Source organism: Tilletiaria anomala, assembly GCF_000711695.1.
Source record: "Tilletiaria anomala UBC 951 chromosome Unknown K437scaffold_9, whole genome shotgun sequence".
NCBI lineage: Eukaryota > Fungi > Basidiomycota > Exobasidiomycetes > Georgefischeriales > Tilletiariaceae > Tilletiaria > Tilletiaria anomala.
The window spans coordinates 144873-159305 of NW_013547013.1; the positions used below are offsets into that span (position 1 = coordinate 144873).

At 59.0% G+C, this 14433-nt stretch overlaps 5 protein-coding genes across 5 annotated transcripts; 2 read left to right on the forward strand and 3 right to left on the reverse strand.

Moving 5' to 3' along the window:
- Window positions 1-17: 17 nt before the first annotated feature.
- On the reverse strand, window positions 18-3905 carry K437DRAFT_272402 (uncharacterized protein). The gene is made up of 3 exons (XM_013389922.1): window positions 2488-3905; window positions 471-2344; window positions 18-380 (listed from the first exon to the last, which is right to left on the reverse strand). Exons 1-3 carry the CDS (start codon window positions 3455-3457, stop codon window positions 216-218), a joined length of 3009 nt encoding a protein of 1002 aa, XP_013245376.1. The 5' UTR covers window positions 3458-3905; the 3' UTR covers window positions 18-215.
- A 553-nt stretch (window positions 3906-4458) lies between these two features.
- K437DRAFT_186614 (uncharacterized protein) lies at window positions 4459-4923 on the forward strand. Its single transcript, XM_013389923.1, has one exon. It carries the CDS (start codon window positions 4538-4540, stop codon window positions 4790-4792), a length of 255 nt encoding a protein of 84 aa, XP_013245377.1. The 5' UTR covers window positions 4459-4537; the 3' UTR covers window positions 4793-4923.
- K437DRAFT_186621 (glycosyltransferase family 2 protein) lies at window positions 4924-8904 on the forward strand. The gene is made up of 3 exons (XM_013389924.1): window positions 4924-5885; window positions 5988-7637; window positions 7714-8904. Exons 1-3 carry the CDS (start codon window positions 5055-5057, stop codon window positions 8827-8829), a joined length of 3597 nt encoding a protein of 1198 aa, XP_013245378.1. The 5' UTR covers window positions 4924-5054; the 3' UTR covers window positions 8830-8904.
- Window positions 8905-9322: 418 nt separating this feature from the next.
- Window positions 9323-11177, reverse strand: K437DRAFT_220418 (HECT-domain-containing protein; the record flags this gene model as incomplete). Its single annotated transcript, XM_013389925.1, has 4 exons — window positions 9323-9425; window positions 9500-9852; window positions 9915-10850; window positions 10914-11177. The coding sequence occupies 4 exons, from the start codon at window positions 11175-11177 to the stop codon at window positions 9323-9325; spliced, it is 1656 nt and encodes a 551-aa protein (XP_013245379.1).
- A 939-nt stretch (window positions 11178-12116) lies between these two features.
- Window positions 12117-13409, reverse strand: K437DRAFT_186642 (uncharacterized protein). The gene is made up of 3 exons (XM_013389926.1): window positions 12554-13409; window positions 12387-12463; window positions 12117-12310 (listed from the first exon to the last, which is right to left on the reverse strand). The coding sequence occupies exons 1-3, from the start codon at window positions 13160-13162 to the stop codon at window positions 12163-12165; spliced, it is 834 nt and encodes a 277-aa protein (XP_013245380.1). The 5' UTR covers window positions 13163-13409; the 3' UTR covers window positions 12117-12162.
- Window positions 13410-14433: the final 1024 nt, after the last annotated feature.

The window sequence follows — 14433 nt, forward strand, 5'->3', positions numbered from 1 at the left end:
ATCGTTGCTCTCATCATCCATCAAATATGCCCGTAATACGCAGTACAGATATAGTACAGGACGGCTCCATCGCTCCCTCATTCCTATGTTGGGTATCCTTCCACCGTGATGGATCCATTCGAGTCGATGCGATGCAATCCAAATTTTGATGAATAGTAATGATAGTCTGCAAGAGGTTAGGTGCTAGATGAGCGCCTCCTTGACGAGGTTGGCCGTTATCCATTGAAACGCAATACGGAGTTTACACGACCTGCATAACTGGCCGTGCCGGTGCTGATGATGTGGCTGCTGCCGATACTGCCATCCTTGCTGCCGTGCTCTTGGTGGCGGTGGCGATGGCGTGCATGCATAGCCTCCTGCTCTTGCAAATAACTTACGTACTGCGGCGTGCAAGTAATCCAGCAATCGGAGGAGCGGGGGAGGAGGTGCATCAGCACCGCAGTCTGAAACAAGCAGCATGGTGCACTCACGTCTACGATGAACTTGACCTGCTCGGCCGTCTCGATTGCCTTTGGGCTCCTGCGCCTCCGGATGGTGTCAACGAGCCGCTCAACCGTGTCGAGCACGACCATCCGCTGCTGCTGTTTGTCTTGTGGAAGCTTCCGCATGCCCTCTCCCTCTCCCTCTGGTGACTCGAGGGCGGAGCGGACGAGGCCCATCTTGAGCATCCATGTGCATGCGATGAGCCCCGCGCGGCCGACACCGCCCCTGCAATGGACGAGCACCGAGACGCCTCGGAGAGAGTAGTCCATGACAACGCTCGTGATCGCGCGGTCGACCGCGACGTGCGATGTCGGCGCAAAGCCCTCGGCGACGGGGAAGCGCACGACGTCGATGCCGAGTGCGTCGGCGCTCTGCTCGTACTCGTGCCACGGCGCGCCGAGGAACGCGAGTTCCTCGTCGTCGAGGCAGCAGACGATCGCGCCGACGCCGATATCCTGGATCCGCTTCAGGTCCAAACCGAGATCACGGCAAATGGCGCCGCGGCCGCGCACGGGGCCCGTCAGACGTACCTTCTTGCCCGGGCACGAGGAGAGGAACAAGTTGCCGACCGGCGCGGCTGCGTACGTCTGTGAGCCGAGCGAGACGCTAGCTTGCGCTTGCGCCGCGAGCTCCTGCGCTTGGATCTGCGCTTGCGACAGCGGCGCTGCGGCGGCGCCCTGGCTTGCACCGTTCGTCAGACTGTGCGCCGTTGCAGGGGTGGACGATGTGCTGATTGTGCGACACGGCGGCACCTCGGCTGGCGCGGCACCAGCCGCGGCGGACGCGGAGACAGCGACAAGGTTGATCGTCGGACCGGCGCGGATGAGCATGTCGCCGCGACGCTGCGCTTGTACGTGCTCGTCGACGCCATCCTGTGATGGGCCCGCGAGCGCGGCGGGAGCGCTGCAGCACAGCTGCTGGCGGATGCGCTGCGGGAGCGTGTCGTAGATACCCGCGGCGACGATGTCCATCAACTGCACGGGTACGATCGGGCTGATGTTGATTGGATGCGTGTCGCTCGTCTTGACCGCCGCACCGCCGATCGTCAGCGGGATCGACGCGGGCGCTACAGTTGTCGGATGCGCCAGGGCAGGCTCAACCGCCGTGGCGGTGCGATGCGCTTGCGCAAGCGTCGGCTCGAGCTCGTTCGCGAGGATGACCCCCTCGCTGAGCGGTCCGTTGCTGATGACCACCTCGGACCCGGCGCGCTTGGCCTCATCGTCCGTTTGCGAGCGAGAGGCCGCCGGGCCTACAGCAGCTGAGTCGGCGCCGTGGAGCTGTCCGCTCGCGCTTCCGTATCTGTTGGCTGAGCCGGTGCCGTTCGCGAGTGCGCGAGCGTCGCCGCTGACGCTGTGTATCACGACGTCCTCCTTCGCGCTCGCACCCATGTTTGCATTTCCGTGCGCAAAGCCACCGCCATCGGCGTCGGCCCTGGCGCGCGGACTGGCGCGCGCAAGCGCCTCGGCCATGACAGAGTCGCGGCGGCCGAGGAGGATCTCACTGCCTACGCTGCTGCTACCGCTGTCCCCGCCCCCTGGGGCAGCAGGGTCGCCGCTGGCCTCGGCCTCTTGCTCAAGCTCGTCTTTGGCCTGCTGGCTGCGCTTGGTACCTGCGCTGGCTGCAAGGGAGGGGCTAGAGTCGGAGCCGGATGCGGCGCCGTTGGTTCGCCCGCTGAGCGGGGGACGCGGAGTGGTCGACGCAGCGGAAAACGCGAGGGCTGGGACGGGCCCGCGGCGTACGACTTTTGGCTTGCGTAGCTGGCGCTCGCCGGCTCTGCGCTCGTTGATCTGCTGGTTCTGCAGCGTCGTCGCTGCGACAGCCGGCTGTTGCAGCGTGAGCGGGATGTACGGCCAGGGAGAGCCTGTCGGGAGGAAGCGATGGGCGAGAGGCGTGGCCGGATCGCAAGAGGAGAAAGGGGGAAGGGTAGGAAGGTTTGTCAGCCGCTCGTGACCGGAAAGAAAGCTGCAAGGTAAAGAAAAAGGGAAGCGCAAACGCCAAACGCACCATTGATGCCGTACTTGAGAATACTGTACGGACTGAGATGGTGCTGGCTTGCGAGCCTGCCGAGCTCGGTGAGGCGCACGAGGTCCTCTCCGGGGTGCGAGGCACGGCGTGCGACCTCGTGTGCCTCGCGCTCGATCGCGTCGCGGTGAAGGTAGTCTTGTAGAGTCGGCGCCTGGCCGACGACTAGGCCTGTCGGCCCTGGCCACGGAAGCGGCTGCATGGACAGGTGGACGGGCGAAAGAGCAGCGCCTGGGCCACTTGCACTCCCGTTCTCTGCGGTTGCGCCGGTACTGGGCGCAAACGGAAAGTGGAAGGTCCAGGACGGCGCGCTGGGCGTCACGGGCGTCGTGGTACCCACGAGGCCGAGCAGGCTTCCCCCTCCGCCTCCGCCCCCTGAGGCTACTCCTGCTGTTGCTTCTGTCGCTGTGGCCGTGGACGTGCCTGCGCCGGTCGGCGTCGGGGGGAGCGAGAGAAGTCTGGCGTGCGACGGTAGCGTCGGGAGCGCGCTTGCAGCCGCGCCCGCGCGTGATGAGCGCGGTGCCGCGGCAGCGGAGGAATCGGAAGTTGAGAACAGGGACGCTTCCGAGGATGCTGCTTGTCGTGGTAGTAGTGCTGTTGCTGATACGGGCGCGGATGCTGGTGCAGATAGTGGCGACAAGAATGGCGGCACTGCAGGTGGTGGGAGAATTGTGTCGAGGCGCGTCAGCGGCGGGACGACCAAGGCGGGCGGCGGCGCGGACCGCGATGGGAGGGGGAGTGTGCTCAGCGCGACGACGTGCGGTCCAGACATTGCGGAGGCTGCCGAGTGCACTGGGGTCTCCAGTGGGGTGAAGGTCGTTGTGTGCGTCGCCGCCGCTGTCGGTCTTGGTGTGGAGGGCAAAGGCGACGGGGAGGGGCGAGGAGGCAGGGGTGGTGGCGATGAAAGTGCTGCAGCGCCGGGTGCTGCAGCTGCTGACGCCGAAAAAGCCATGAAGATGTGCTTCTGCGTGTCCGGGAGGCTTTGCTTTGCCTGTGGGGGGCGCTATTGCAAGTGTGCTGGATATCAACAGGGGGCGGGGTGATGTGCTTGGAGGCTGATGAGATAAAGTAGATGAAAGCGAATAAAGCGTAGTGTGCCCGGCCCGTTGCAGGCTGTGGTTCGATAGGATGGGAGGGGGAGCGCGCAGGTGTGTGTCGAGGAATGGATTCACGTCGAGCTGGCTGCTGACCCTTGCGAGTCGGGGCGGTGGTATGCGATGATGGATAGGGCGACGTGGCCAGGCGCGTGCGAGCGGAGGTGCAGGGGTGGATGGTGGCGGTAATGCGAGACGCGAAGAGAGAGAGGGAGCCAAAGGCTGGACTGGAGCAGATGATGGTGCACAGATGGCCGGGAAGAAAGAGAGGGGGCTGCAACAACCGCGACGACGACGACGATGATGATGGAGAAAGGAGCGGTTGGTGTGTGGTGTGTGTCGGTAGGTCTGCGACGAATTGGATGAGAGCGGCGGCGCGTATGTTTAGCATTGGCGGGGCGAGTCAGTCAGCGCGCTCTATCGATGCCATGTGAAGCGATGTGATCAAGTCGAGTGCTCTGCTCTACTCTGCTCTGGTGCCTGTGCCTGATGGCTAGCGGCGGTGGCAGCTGCCGATTCCGCGTTCCGCTAGGCTCATCATATGAGTGTCTGTGCGGCGTGCAGCACTTGCTCCTGTGGCGGCAGAGGCAGTGGGAGAGAGAGAGAGAGCGAGTGTGTGGGTGTGTGTGTCGGTGTGCGAGAGCAAATAGGGTTGCGACCCACAACACACACTCACACCCTCTCCCTTAATAGCAAAGAATGTGTGACAAGCGCGCATTTGCCTTGGCTTGCTGTCCGCCGTCTGCGCCGCTCCTCTCCCCGACACCGCAAACACATACCCGTCTCTCCCAAAAGGAGAGCGTGCGCTGCTGCCTGCTTGCCTGCCTGCTTCTCGCGCTGCTAACCATCTCCCTTTCCTCTTTCATCTTCCTCCTCTTCCTCTAGCAACCCCATTCCGCTGTTCACACGCTACTTGGCACAGCACTGCACAGCGCTGCATGGCACTGCGAGCGAACCCCCCCCACCCTCCTCTAACAGGCCCAGGTGGCCGCAGCCGCTTTGACCTTGATCCTGGCTTCATCCCTCTTCGCCTGCTCCTCTCTCTCTCTCGCTCTCTCTTGCATCTACTAGGCATCTCCTCGTCCTTTTCCTTATTCTCGACAGCGTCGATCACTCTGGCCCTGCTTGCAAGTCCACGGCTGCGCTACTTGGTCTCGAATTCACCGCCCAGTGCGTGCGAGCAAGCTAGCTAGCGAATGGACAAGCTGCCGTTGGACGCCCACTGTATACCCTGCTACTTCTATCAAGCACCAACCATAGCGCTCGGGCACGGATTGCGTGTCGCTAAGCCCTTGCGAGAGCATATGAAGATCGACCTAGAGCGATTCCTCACCACTCAGCGGCTCTAGTAAGCCTACCCGGCCGAGCCGGGCCCACACTCTCCACTTTTCCACTCGGCCAGCGATTTATCCGGTACGCACGCACGCTGAAAAGGTAAAGGGAACGCCGCCCAGCATGCCGAGCCGCAACGACCTGTCGTCCAAGACGTTCATCCGCAAACCCGGCACGCGGCCCCTGGACACGTCGATCCCGATGCGGACCGAGATGCCGCCACCGCTGCGGCAGCCGACGACACGCGTGCAGCGCGCCAAGACGCTCACACGCCCAGAGCGCTCACAGCCGCAGCAGCCACTGATCAACCCATCCGGCACATCACCTGCATCGCCTGCCGGTGCGCGCACACAGCAAGGCGGCCTCAGCTGGTGGCGTGTCTTTGCGCGCCTCGTCACCTTCTGGGCTCCCGGCGTGTTCCTCTCCGCCTGCGGACTCAAGGATGGCGCGTCAAAGCAGGCCTGGCGCGAGAAGGTCGCACTCGTCTTCCTGGCCATGCTCGTCGGCGGCTTTATTGGCTTCATCACCATGGGCCTCAACGCCGCCTTTTGCACCGCCGCAGACGCCAGTGGTGCGGAAGACTATACGCACGTCGGCGACCCGACCGCCCACGGCACTCTCGGCATCAACGGCTGGATGTTCACAATCAACAGCGGCGAAAATCTGCGTAGCCCCCAGGAAAGCGGCGTCAACCTCTACATGCTCGCCAATAGCGTCCCCGGCTACGACATTAGCACGCTCTTTAGGCGCCAGACGCCCGCGTGCCAGGGCATCTCTGGCGCCTTTGCCTCGCTCGACCCGTGCAGCGTTGCCCTGCCTAACGGCCAGAATGCTGGCTGCGTCCAGGGCGACCTCTCGGACGACAACCTGCGCGCGTCCAGCTTTGTCAATACCAGCCGCAAGGTTGGCTTTGGCTGGGACACCGTCTCTAACGACACCTTTAAAAATTTTATGGTGCGTTCACGCTCACAGGCGGCCCGCATGGGCTACAGCCACGGCAGCGCTGACGATCCTCCTCCCTTTCTTTTCTTATGATGCTAATTTTGTGCATTGCAGGTCCTCGACGGTGATGTGCTCAACATGAACCCGTACATAGCGAAGTTCCCAAAGCCGATCGCCAACGACCCGGTCGACAGCATCATCCGCTCGCAGCTGCAGCAGATGGACTCCAAGTACGGCAAGGACGCGACGCGCTACTTTTACACCCAGGGTAACTTCCGTGCCGAGGTCAACTGCCTACGCCAAAAGTACCTTGCCGGACAGATCGACAAGATTACCCCCGGTTGCTTCTTCAGCAAGCTGATTCTGTACGCCTCGCTCATCGTCATCCTCGGCCTCGTCTTCATTCGCTTCTTGATGGCGGTCTACTTTAGCTGGTTTATCAGCTGGCGCATGACAAGCAAACCCAAGAACGCACGCGGCCGCACCGGCGTTGCGCTCAACCACATGCCCGAGGGTGCAATGACCTACGTCAACTCGGACGGCACCGCGCCATGGGCGAGCAAGCCCGGCGGCGGGCCGCGCATCGCCGACGCCGGCGCAGCACCAGGCAAGTATGGTTCGTCCCGCGGCTCCTCCTCCTCTGCCACGCTTAACGCCGCCGACATTGGCGACACGCCGTACATAGTCAACCTGATCACGTGCTACTCTGAGAACGAGGAAGGCATCTCCAACACCCTCTCCTCGCTCAGCGAAACCAACTACCCGGACGAGCGCAAGCTGCTCTTCGTCGTCGCCGATGGCATGGTGACTGGCTCGGGAGAGACGAAGAGTACGCCGGACGTGTGCGTGGGCCTGCTGGACGCCGACGCGCGCTTCGGCACGCCGATCCCGATGAGCTTCATTAGCGTCGCGCAGGGCCGCAAGGCGCACAACATGGCCATGGTCTACGCGGGCCACTATTCGCGCGGCCGCGGCCACCGCACACCCCTTATCATCGTCGTCAAGTGCGGCACGCCCGAGGAGGCCAGCAGCGCCAAGCCCGGCAACCGGGGCAAGCGCGACTCGCAGATGATCCTCATGAACTTTCTTCAGCGCGTCACATACAACGACCGCATGACCCCGCTCGACTTTGACCTTTTCCGCAAGATCCATGCCCTCATGGGCGTCACGCCCGACTTTTTCGAGCTCTGCATGATGGTCGACGCGGACACCAAGGTCTACCCCGAGTCGCTGCGAATTCTCTCCGACTGCATGATGCACGATCCGCTCATCATGGGCGCTTGCGGCGAGACGCGCATCGCGAACAAGCTCAGCAGCTGGGTCACTATGATCCAGGTTTACGAGTACTTTATCTCTCATCATCTCACCAAGTCGTTCGAGAGCGTCTTTGGCGGCGTCACTTGCCTTCCTGGCTGCTTCAGCATGTACCGCATCAAGGCACGCAAGGCGGCTGACGACGACTGGGTCCCCGTCATCGTCAAGCCAGAGGTGACGCGCGAGTACAGCCAGTCGACTGTCACGACACTACACCAGAAGAATCTGCTCCTGCTCGGCGAGGACCGCTTCCTCACCACGCTCCTGTTGCGCACCTTCCCCAACCGCAAGATGGTCTTCTGCCCCAGGGCCAGGTGCAGGACAGAAGTGCCACACACGTTCAAGATGCTCCTGTCCCAACGCAGGCGATGGATCAACTCCACCGTCCACAACCTCATGGAGCTCGTCCTGGTCCGCGACCTCTGCGGCACGTTCTGCTTCTCCATGCAGGTGTGTTGCCTCGAGAGCTGTGCCCACAGCTTGCCTTCTTCAGCAGCTGACATTGCTCTCGATCCCTCTTTTTCAGTTCATCGTGTTCATGGACTTGATTGGAACAGCGTCGCTGCCCGTTGCCATCGGACTGACCTACACTCTCATCGTCACCTATTGCCTCCACCCGCCCCATGACTTTAGCACGGCGATCCCGCTCATGCTGCTTGTCGCCGTCATTGGTCTTCCGGCTGTGCTGATCCTGCTCGCCACGCGTAAGGTCGTCTACGTGCTGTGGATGCTCGTCTACCTCTTGGCGCTGCCCGTCTGGAACTTTATCCTCCCGATCTACTCTTTCTGGCACTTTGACGACTTTTCCTGGGGCGAGACGCGCAAAGTCGAGGGTGAGGGCAAGGATACAGGGCACGGCGACGATGACGGCACATTCAGCGCGAGCAGCGTGCCGCTGCGCAGATGGGAGGACTGGGAGCGCTCACGCCTCAAGAAGCTCGCGCGCGAGGCGCGCAGGCGGCAAGAATTTGAGCGCCAGTTTGGCAAGGGCTTCTACAACGAGGAGAAAGACCATCAGGACCAGTATCTCGACCCCAAGAGCCAGTTGCGCAACAGCTTCGACTCGAGTGACGCAGCGAGCGACTTTGAGGAGGACAAGTGGGGCGCACAGATCGGCGGCTACGACGAGTCGCAGCCGCCACCGCCTCTCGCCATCGTCCGGCATTCTGTCTTTGTCGATGGTGAGAACACCCTCGTTGGCGCGCAAGACATGGAGGAGATGCTCGAGAAGGGCTGGGACGAGGATGGAAAGCAAGGAGGAGGAGGATGGGGAGGAAACGACTGGCGCAAGGAAAATTCCTTCTCGCCTTATCCACCCATGCCGCGCTTACCTGCGCAGTACGGCCCGGTGGGGAATGGCGGCTACAGACAGCCGCCATCACGAGGGCCGCCTGCAGGGCACTATGCGCCAGACGGAGAGGAGCGGGTCGCGCTCATGCAGGACCGGTACCAGGATGGCGGTGGTGGGGACTATCGTGCACACACCACCGGTGTCAACCGAGGCGCGTCGGGCGGGCAGCAACAGCACGCACGCAATCGTTCACAACCTCAAGTCAATCCATTGGGAGGAGATCCGCCAGGCGGATCAAACGGCTACGCCCATCCGTCGCACATGAACAATGGTCACGTGGACTATCGGTAGTTCTTCCGTGTTCTTGGGACGGCTCGATATCCCTCAGCTTGAACTCGACTCGACAACCTCATCCCTTCCCCCCTCCTGCTCCACATCCAGCATCAGCATAGTTTTGGGATGGAAAGATTTACCAGTCGTTCCTTGGGCAAGTTTACCCTTTTAGTCGACATATCGCGAATGCACCCTAGGACTGCGTTTGTACCTCGTCAAGATACGCCCACAACGCTCATTTTTGGCAGTAATAGACCCCAATGTATTTGTTTTGACACAAACAGTACGAACTTGGCTCCATCTCTCGTCCCGCTTGGGCCTTTGCGCGAGATAGATCGTATGATATGCGCTCGCATGCATGGCCGCTATGGAGGTTTCGGCGGAGGTTTGTTATGCAGGTTCAAATGCGCGTTGCTACATTGAAAATGATGGCACACGTCTAGAATGGGTCTCCGGTCGCTCATCTCCCCGTTTGCGCTGAAAGCCGTGCCGCGTGAATTGCAGCGTTTGCTCAAGCAAAGCCGAAACCAGTGCCACCCTCCACCATGGCGGTTAGTAGCTGCGATCGAAGCTTTTCATAAGTCTCATAAGCGGGCAGGTCCAGCTGGTTGAAACTACCAAGGTTAAAGGGTATGGCGTTGTTAGTCATCTGCGGCTTCGGCGTACGCACAAGGGCCCGATAGCTCACCAGGTATGCGCTGTCGGCAAGCGATTCTCGCCGTACGCTTTGTGGATGTTGAAGCGCTGGTTTCCCTGGACACCCTGCAGAGCCTTGAATCCCTCGATTGGCGTCTTGCTGGTACCCGTGATGAACTGTAGTAGGTTCGCCTTTTGCGTCTGGTCAAAGGACCGCACCGCCCTCCAGAACCATTGGATAACTGGATCACCAGACGAATACCCGTGCAGCTCTGTGTTGTTCTTCCAGTCGTCCACGTTAATATCTGGAAGACCAGAGATGAGCAACTCAAGCTCTTGCTCGTTGAATATGCGGATGAGATCGACTGGAATAATGTCGTGGAAGCCTTCTAGGAACGCGTCGATCTGTAGGACAAGATCTCTTCATTACTTATGGTACGCGGTGCCAGCAAGTCTTGACTACGCACCTGCTTTCTGATGCTTTTCGTGAGCCGCTGCTCTGTAATCAACTTCACATATTCGACCTTGTTCTCCTCAGTCACAGCAATGTCCTTGCCGCCGGGCTTGAGCTCGATCGTCTTCGCTTCTCCAAAGTCCTCTGCATCCACGCTGAATGTCAAGTCGAGTACGCCGGTGATGTCATTGTTGAGCATCCACTCGAGCGACTTGAAGTACTCTGGGTCTACTGCCTCGATATCCCGATAATCGACTGCCTTGCCTAGGATGTGCTTGTAGAATGAGCGGCTAAAGTATGCATCGAGCAGCCGGCCGTCGTAGATAGCCTTGCCTATGATCCTGCCAACAAACTTGAAGAAGGACAGGTGATGCTCGTTGATCCAACTCATGCGATTCGGCTGAAATGTTGTGCGGTCTGCCGCGCAGGGAGCGAACAATGCGTAATCAGGGTTGAACATCGCGCGAGCAAGCACAGAGAACCATTCGCGCGTGACGCCTCCTGCATCTACACCCTCTTCCCCGTGGAACCTGACGTTGAGCTTGCCATGCTTAATTTCTGGACCTGTATACCGCGAAAAGAAGCGATAGGAGTCGTAGAAGATCTCGGATCTCCTGATCGACATGCTCAGTGTGGTGTAGTGCTCTCGCCGCCCCTTGTGCAACTGCTGCGAAAAGTAAGTGCGCTTGTTGTCAAAGTCCAGGCCCTTTGGGTTCTGTACCATCAGGGAGAAAGAGCCCGACATGAGCGATGGGTTCTGCCGCACCATCGCGTTGAGTATCTTGCGGTGCTTTTCGGTGAAATTGAAGAACGTGTCGGCCATCACCTCGCGTGCTGTCCTCGGTTCTAGTGGCCGCTCGAGAGATGGTGACATCGAGCCTGATCGTAATGCTCTTTGCGCAGCTAGGGTCTCACCCGCTGCGACGTGCTTGGATACCACCATCAAGCTCTGAGCGGAGCCCAGTGCATGTCAGTGGCATTCGTCCAGGCGTGCTCTCATGTAGCGACTCACTTCAATCAGCGGTAGCAGAATTTGAGCTGCACTAGAGTCATCCTCGAGCCTGGTTAGTGCCTCACTGAGCTTTTCCCATAGCGGTTCGAATTGGAAGCTCTCGTAAATCTTCGCGAGCTTTGCCTCATTCTCTTCTGCTTGCTTTCGAGCCGCCTCAATCTCCGCTTTCGATTGCTTGGATGAGCCTGCGCCAGAGCTGGACGCATGTCCATTTGGAGGGCGCAGTGACGATGAGCCAGTGCCCAAACTTCTTGCATACAACATCGCATCTGATTCGGTAAAAAAAGGACGAAGCTCATCCGTTGAGACCTCTTCTCCGCCATCACCAATCGGGTGCGGCCCCCCGATGGACACGAGGGCTGGCATGAGGGCCATACCGCCGTTTCCCAATATCGCCTGACTGCTCCCTAAACTCGATCCGCCGAAGGAGCCACCAGCGAGGGCAGATCCTAGCAAGTCGCTAATACTGGGCATTGCGATGAATGGCACACCTGGCGCAGATCCTTGCCCGCTGCCACCTTCTCTGTTTCCACCATTGCTTCCACCACCGCTACTACCACCCGCCCCCGCTTCGTTGCTGCCGTACTGCCTGAACGAGTGACGAGTTTACAAAGAACGCAGGTGAGCGGCGAGACAAGGTGTTCAAACGCGGTCACCGAGCAAGTCAACCGCTCACCTCGGCATGATCTCGGCACGAAGGGAAGCTCGCCTTGCAAGCGTTTGCACGCGACCGACACAGAACACGTCGGGAATGTGATGTGTTTCTCGAAGTCACAGAACCTCAACTTTTGATGACAATGATGCAATGTTGATCTGCATATGCGCATGAAGGCAGCAACGAAACCTGCCAACGCGAGGAGCATGACCAACAAAAAGACATCCTCGCCCCTCGCGTCGCTTCATGTCATTAATTTACCTATGACCACTCTCTTGCTCTCACAGATCTCATGCGTGTTGCCGACCGCCTGGGCGCACCTCTCAGAACCCTAAATGCAATTTCACTTTTACACATGTTGGCATGGGCATACGCCATTCCACAGTTACACAGTGTTACCTAGGAATCGAGTCATGTCTGGGCTCTGGTGCATCATGTACTCATTCGTAAATGTATCATCGAACTCCCAGACAAGTATGAGAACTCGCTCCGGTCGGGCCTAGCGCTCATGAATACGAGCATGCACACGCAGGTGGCAGACGTGAAACGTTCTGAAGGGGCCCCCGGGTGGGAGGGGGGGGCTAAGTACATGGCTCAGGGTATAGCCCAAGCAGCATCGACGGTGGTCTTGTAGCGAACCTCACCCGTTAAGAAACGAATGTATGTCTGCATGCTGTTGCCAACATCTTTAAGCGAAAATAGGAAAATTCGAGATCCATGATTCCAATTGTCGTAATCGTATCTTCAATGAACGAACATTCGTCCTGTCGTCAGAATGGTGTCGACGAAGTGTGAAGGGATGAATTCGCTGGACTCACCCGCCAAAGCCACTGTGCTTTGCAAAACAGACCGGCACGATCTGCTTCTGGCGCGTCTGCAAGTTGGAGGGTGCGCACTGCAGGTGCTCCGGATACCCATCATGGCGCTTTGTCAGCAGCAAGCCGAGCACGATATGCCACACTGTCCACATCCCCATGCGACGCACCCAATCATTTCCATGCTGGTGGCCGCTGACAATTGCATGTACCCTAGCATTACCTGCAGCGCTCTGCAGAAATGATATGAGCGCAACTAGATCCTGGCCTGTGTAGTTGTACGGACTCTCCCCGCCTTGTCCTTCGAACCCGCTATCATCGTTAAGGCCAGGATACTTTCTGTTCTCCGTCGTGTAGTTTTGCGGTGTCTCGTCTGTTACACCACCAACTTGCAGAGAATACGGTTCGGTCTGCTGTGTTTCAGCCGAAGCGTGGGGCGGAATGTGGACGAAGACGAGAGATGGTGGCACTGATGTCCACGCAGTCTGCATGCCATCGACTTGACTGTGGACCCATTTGGCCACGCTTTGGTCGATCCAATCTGGGATCTGAGTATTGTTAAACTTCTTCATTGTCTTTCCGCTTCGAGAGTCGAAGAACCAGAGAAGCAGCTCCGGTCTCGAACCTCTTTGAGCTGACGCGTTGCCGTAGATCGGGACCCAGTAATTGTCGCTTCCTGTACCGGCTTGTGCCGCCCCAGAGCCAGAGCCGACACCTGCAGGAGCCTTGCGGGTGTAACTGTGAGCGGGAAAATGGTTCCGTTCATAGTCTGTGATCATGGCATGGGTAGAATAAACATCATTGTCGTGGTTCCCTTTCGTTGTACTGAATGGCACGCCAGCATCGCCTTATAAGGGAAGACTGTGTCAGGAATGCACATTGGACCAGGCGATCGACTCATTCCGGACCCACGCATAGGGCCGAGAATTTGCACGACGGCATCTTCGACATCCTCAGTCGTTTTTGCAGCCTCCCCGCTGACCAAATCGCCGAGGTGGACGACAAAGTTTGGCCTTTCCCACTTGAGGCACGTTGCAACGGCTGCAGTTGACTGAGCAGCGAGGATTTGCGAGTTGTTCTGCCCGTCGAGCAGATGTGTGTCGGTGACGACTGCAAGCTTAAAGCTGCCATCACTATTGAATGAAAGCTGGGGAAGGTACGGGTAAGGGTCCGGCTGGAACGCGGCATCGCTGTTGCTCTGTACATTCCTAGGGTCCGATGTGGCTCGACTCCACGACTCGTGTCGAGCAGGAAGCGGGCGTTGTGATGGAAGAATGGCTGTCGTCGCGAGGGTGGCACTGAGCAGGATGAGCATACCTATAGTCGGAAAGCAAGAGAACGCAGAAAGAGCAACTCGGTGCATGGCGGCGGTCATGCAAAGGAGAAGCAGACCACGAGCACCGGACTGTCGACTGGCGGTGCGAGGGAGACAGGCGATACTGGAGTTCACTGTGTCAAGACGTACCAAACCGCCTTCAATCTATTTCAGTGGGGTATGCGGTCCACCCTCGGACAAAAGGCGCACCCCTGCACTACATACCCAGTCTCTCACATGCTCATAGGCCTCAATATAATGCCCCAACATGGCACAAGCGCAACCGCGAAAGCAGGGTGAAATGATGCACATCTTGACAAATGTGTCCTGGTGTTGATCATTGACCTCCAATGTGTCATTGCTAGGACCCCTGGCGCACGTGACTGCTTTGGCGCTAAAAGTTCGGTCGCAAGGGGCGATCAACCGCAGTACTCCAGAGTTTATACAACACAGAGCATCTGTAGCGAGGCCAGTTGCGAAAGTCGCGACGCGTCTTGACGTCACGCAAGAAACATGTACTTGACTCATACGATTGATGAAGCTTGATGCGTTGGCTTGGGAGGGGATAATGGCCATTGGTCGGTCACCCGGCCCTGCCACGACGTCGGTTGGGTGCGAGCATGTCATGCTTGTTGGTCGTAGTGGTGCACTCACGGCTTCTCTCTTTAACACAGGTTACGGCAAACCAGCATTCAACGTGGAGATTTGACCTGGAGGCGCTGCAGTTGGATGCTC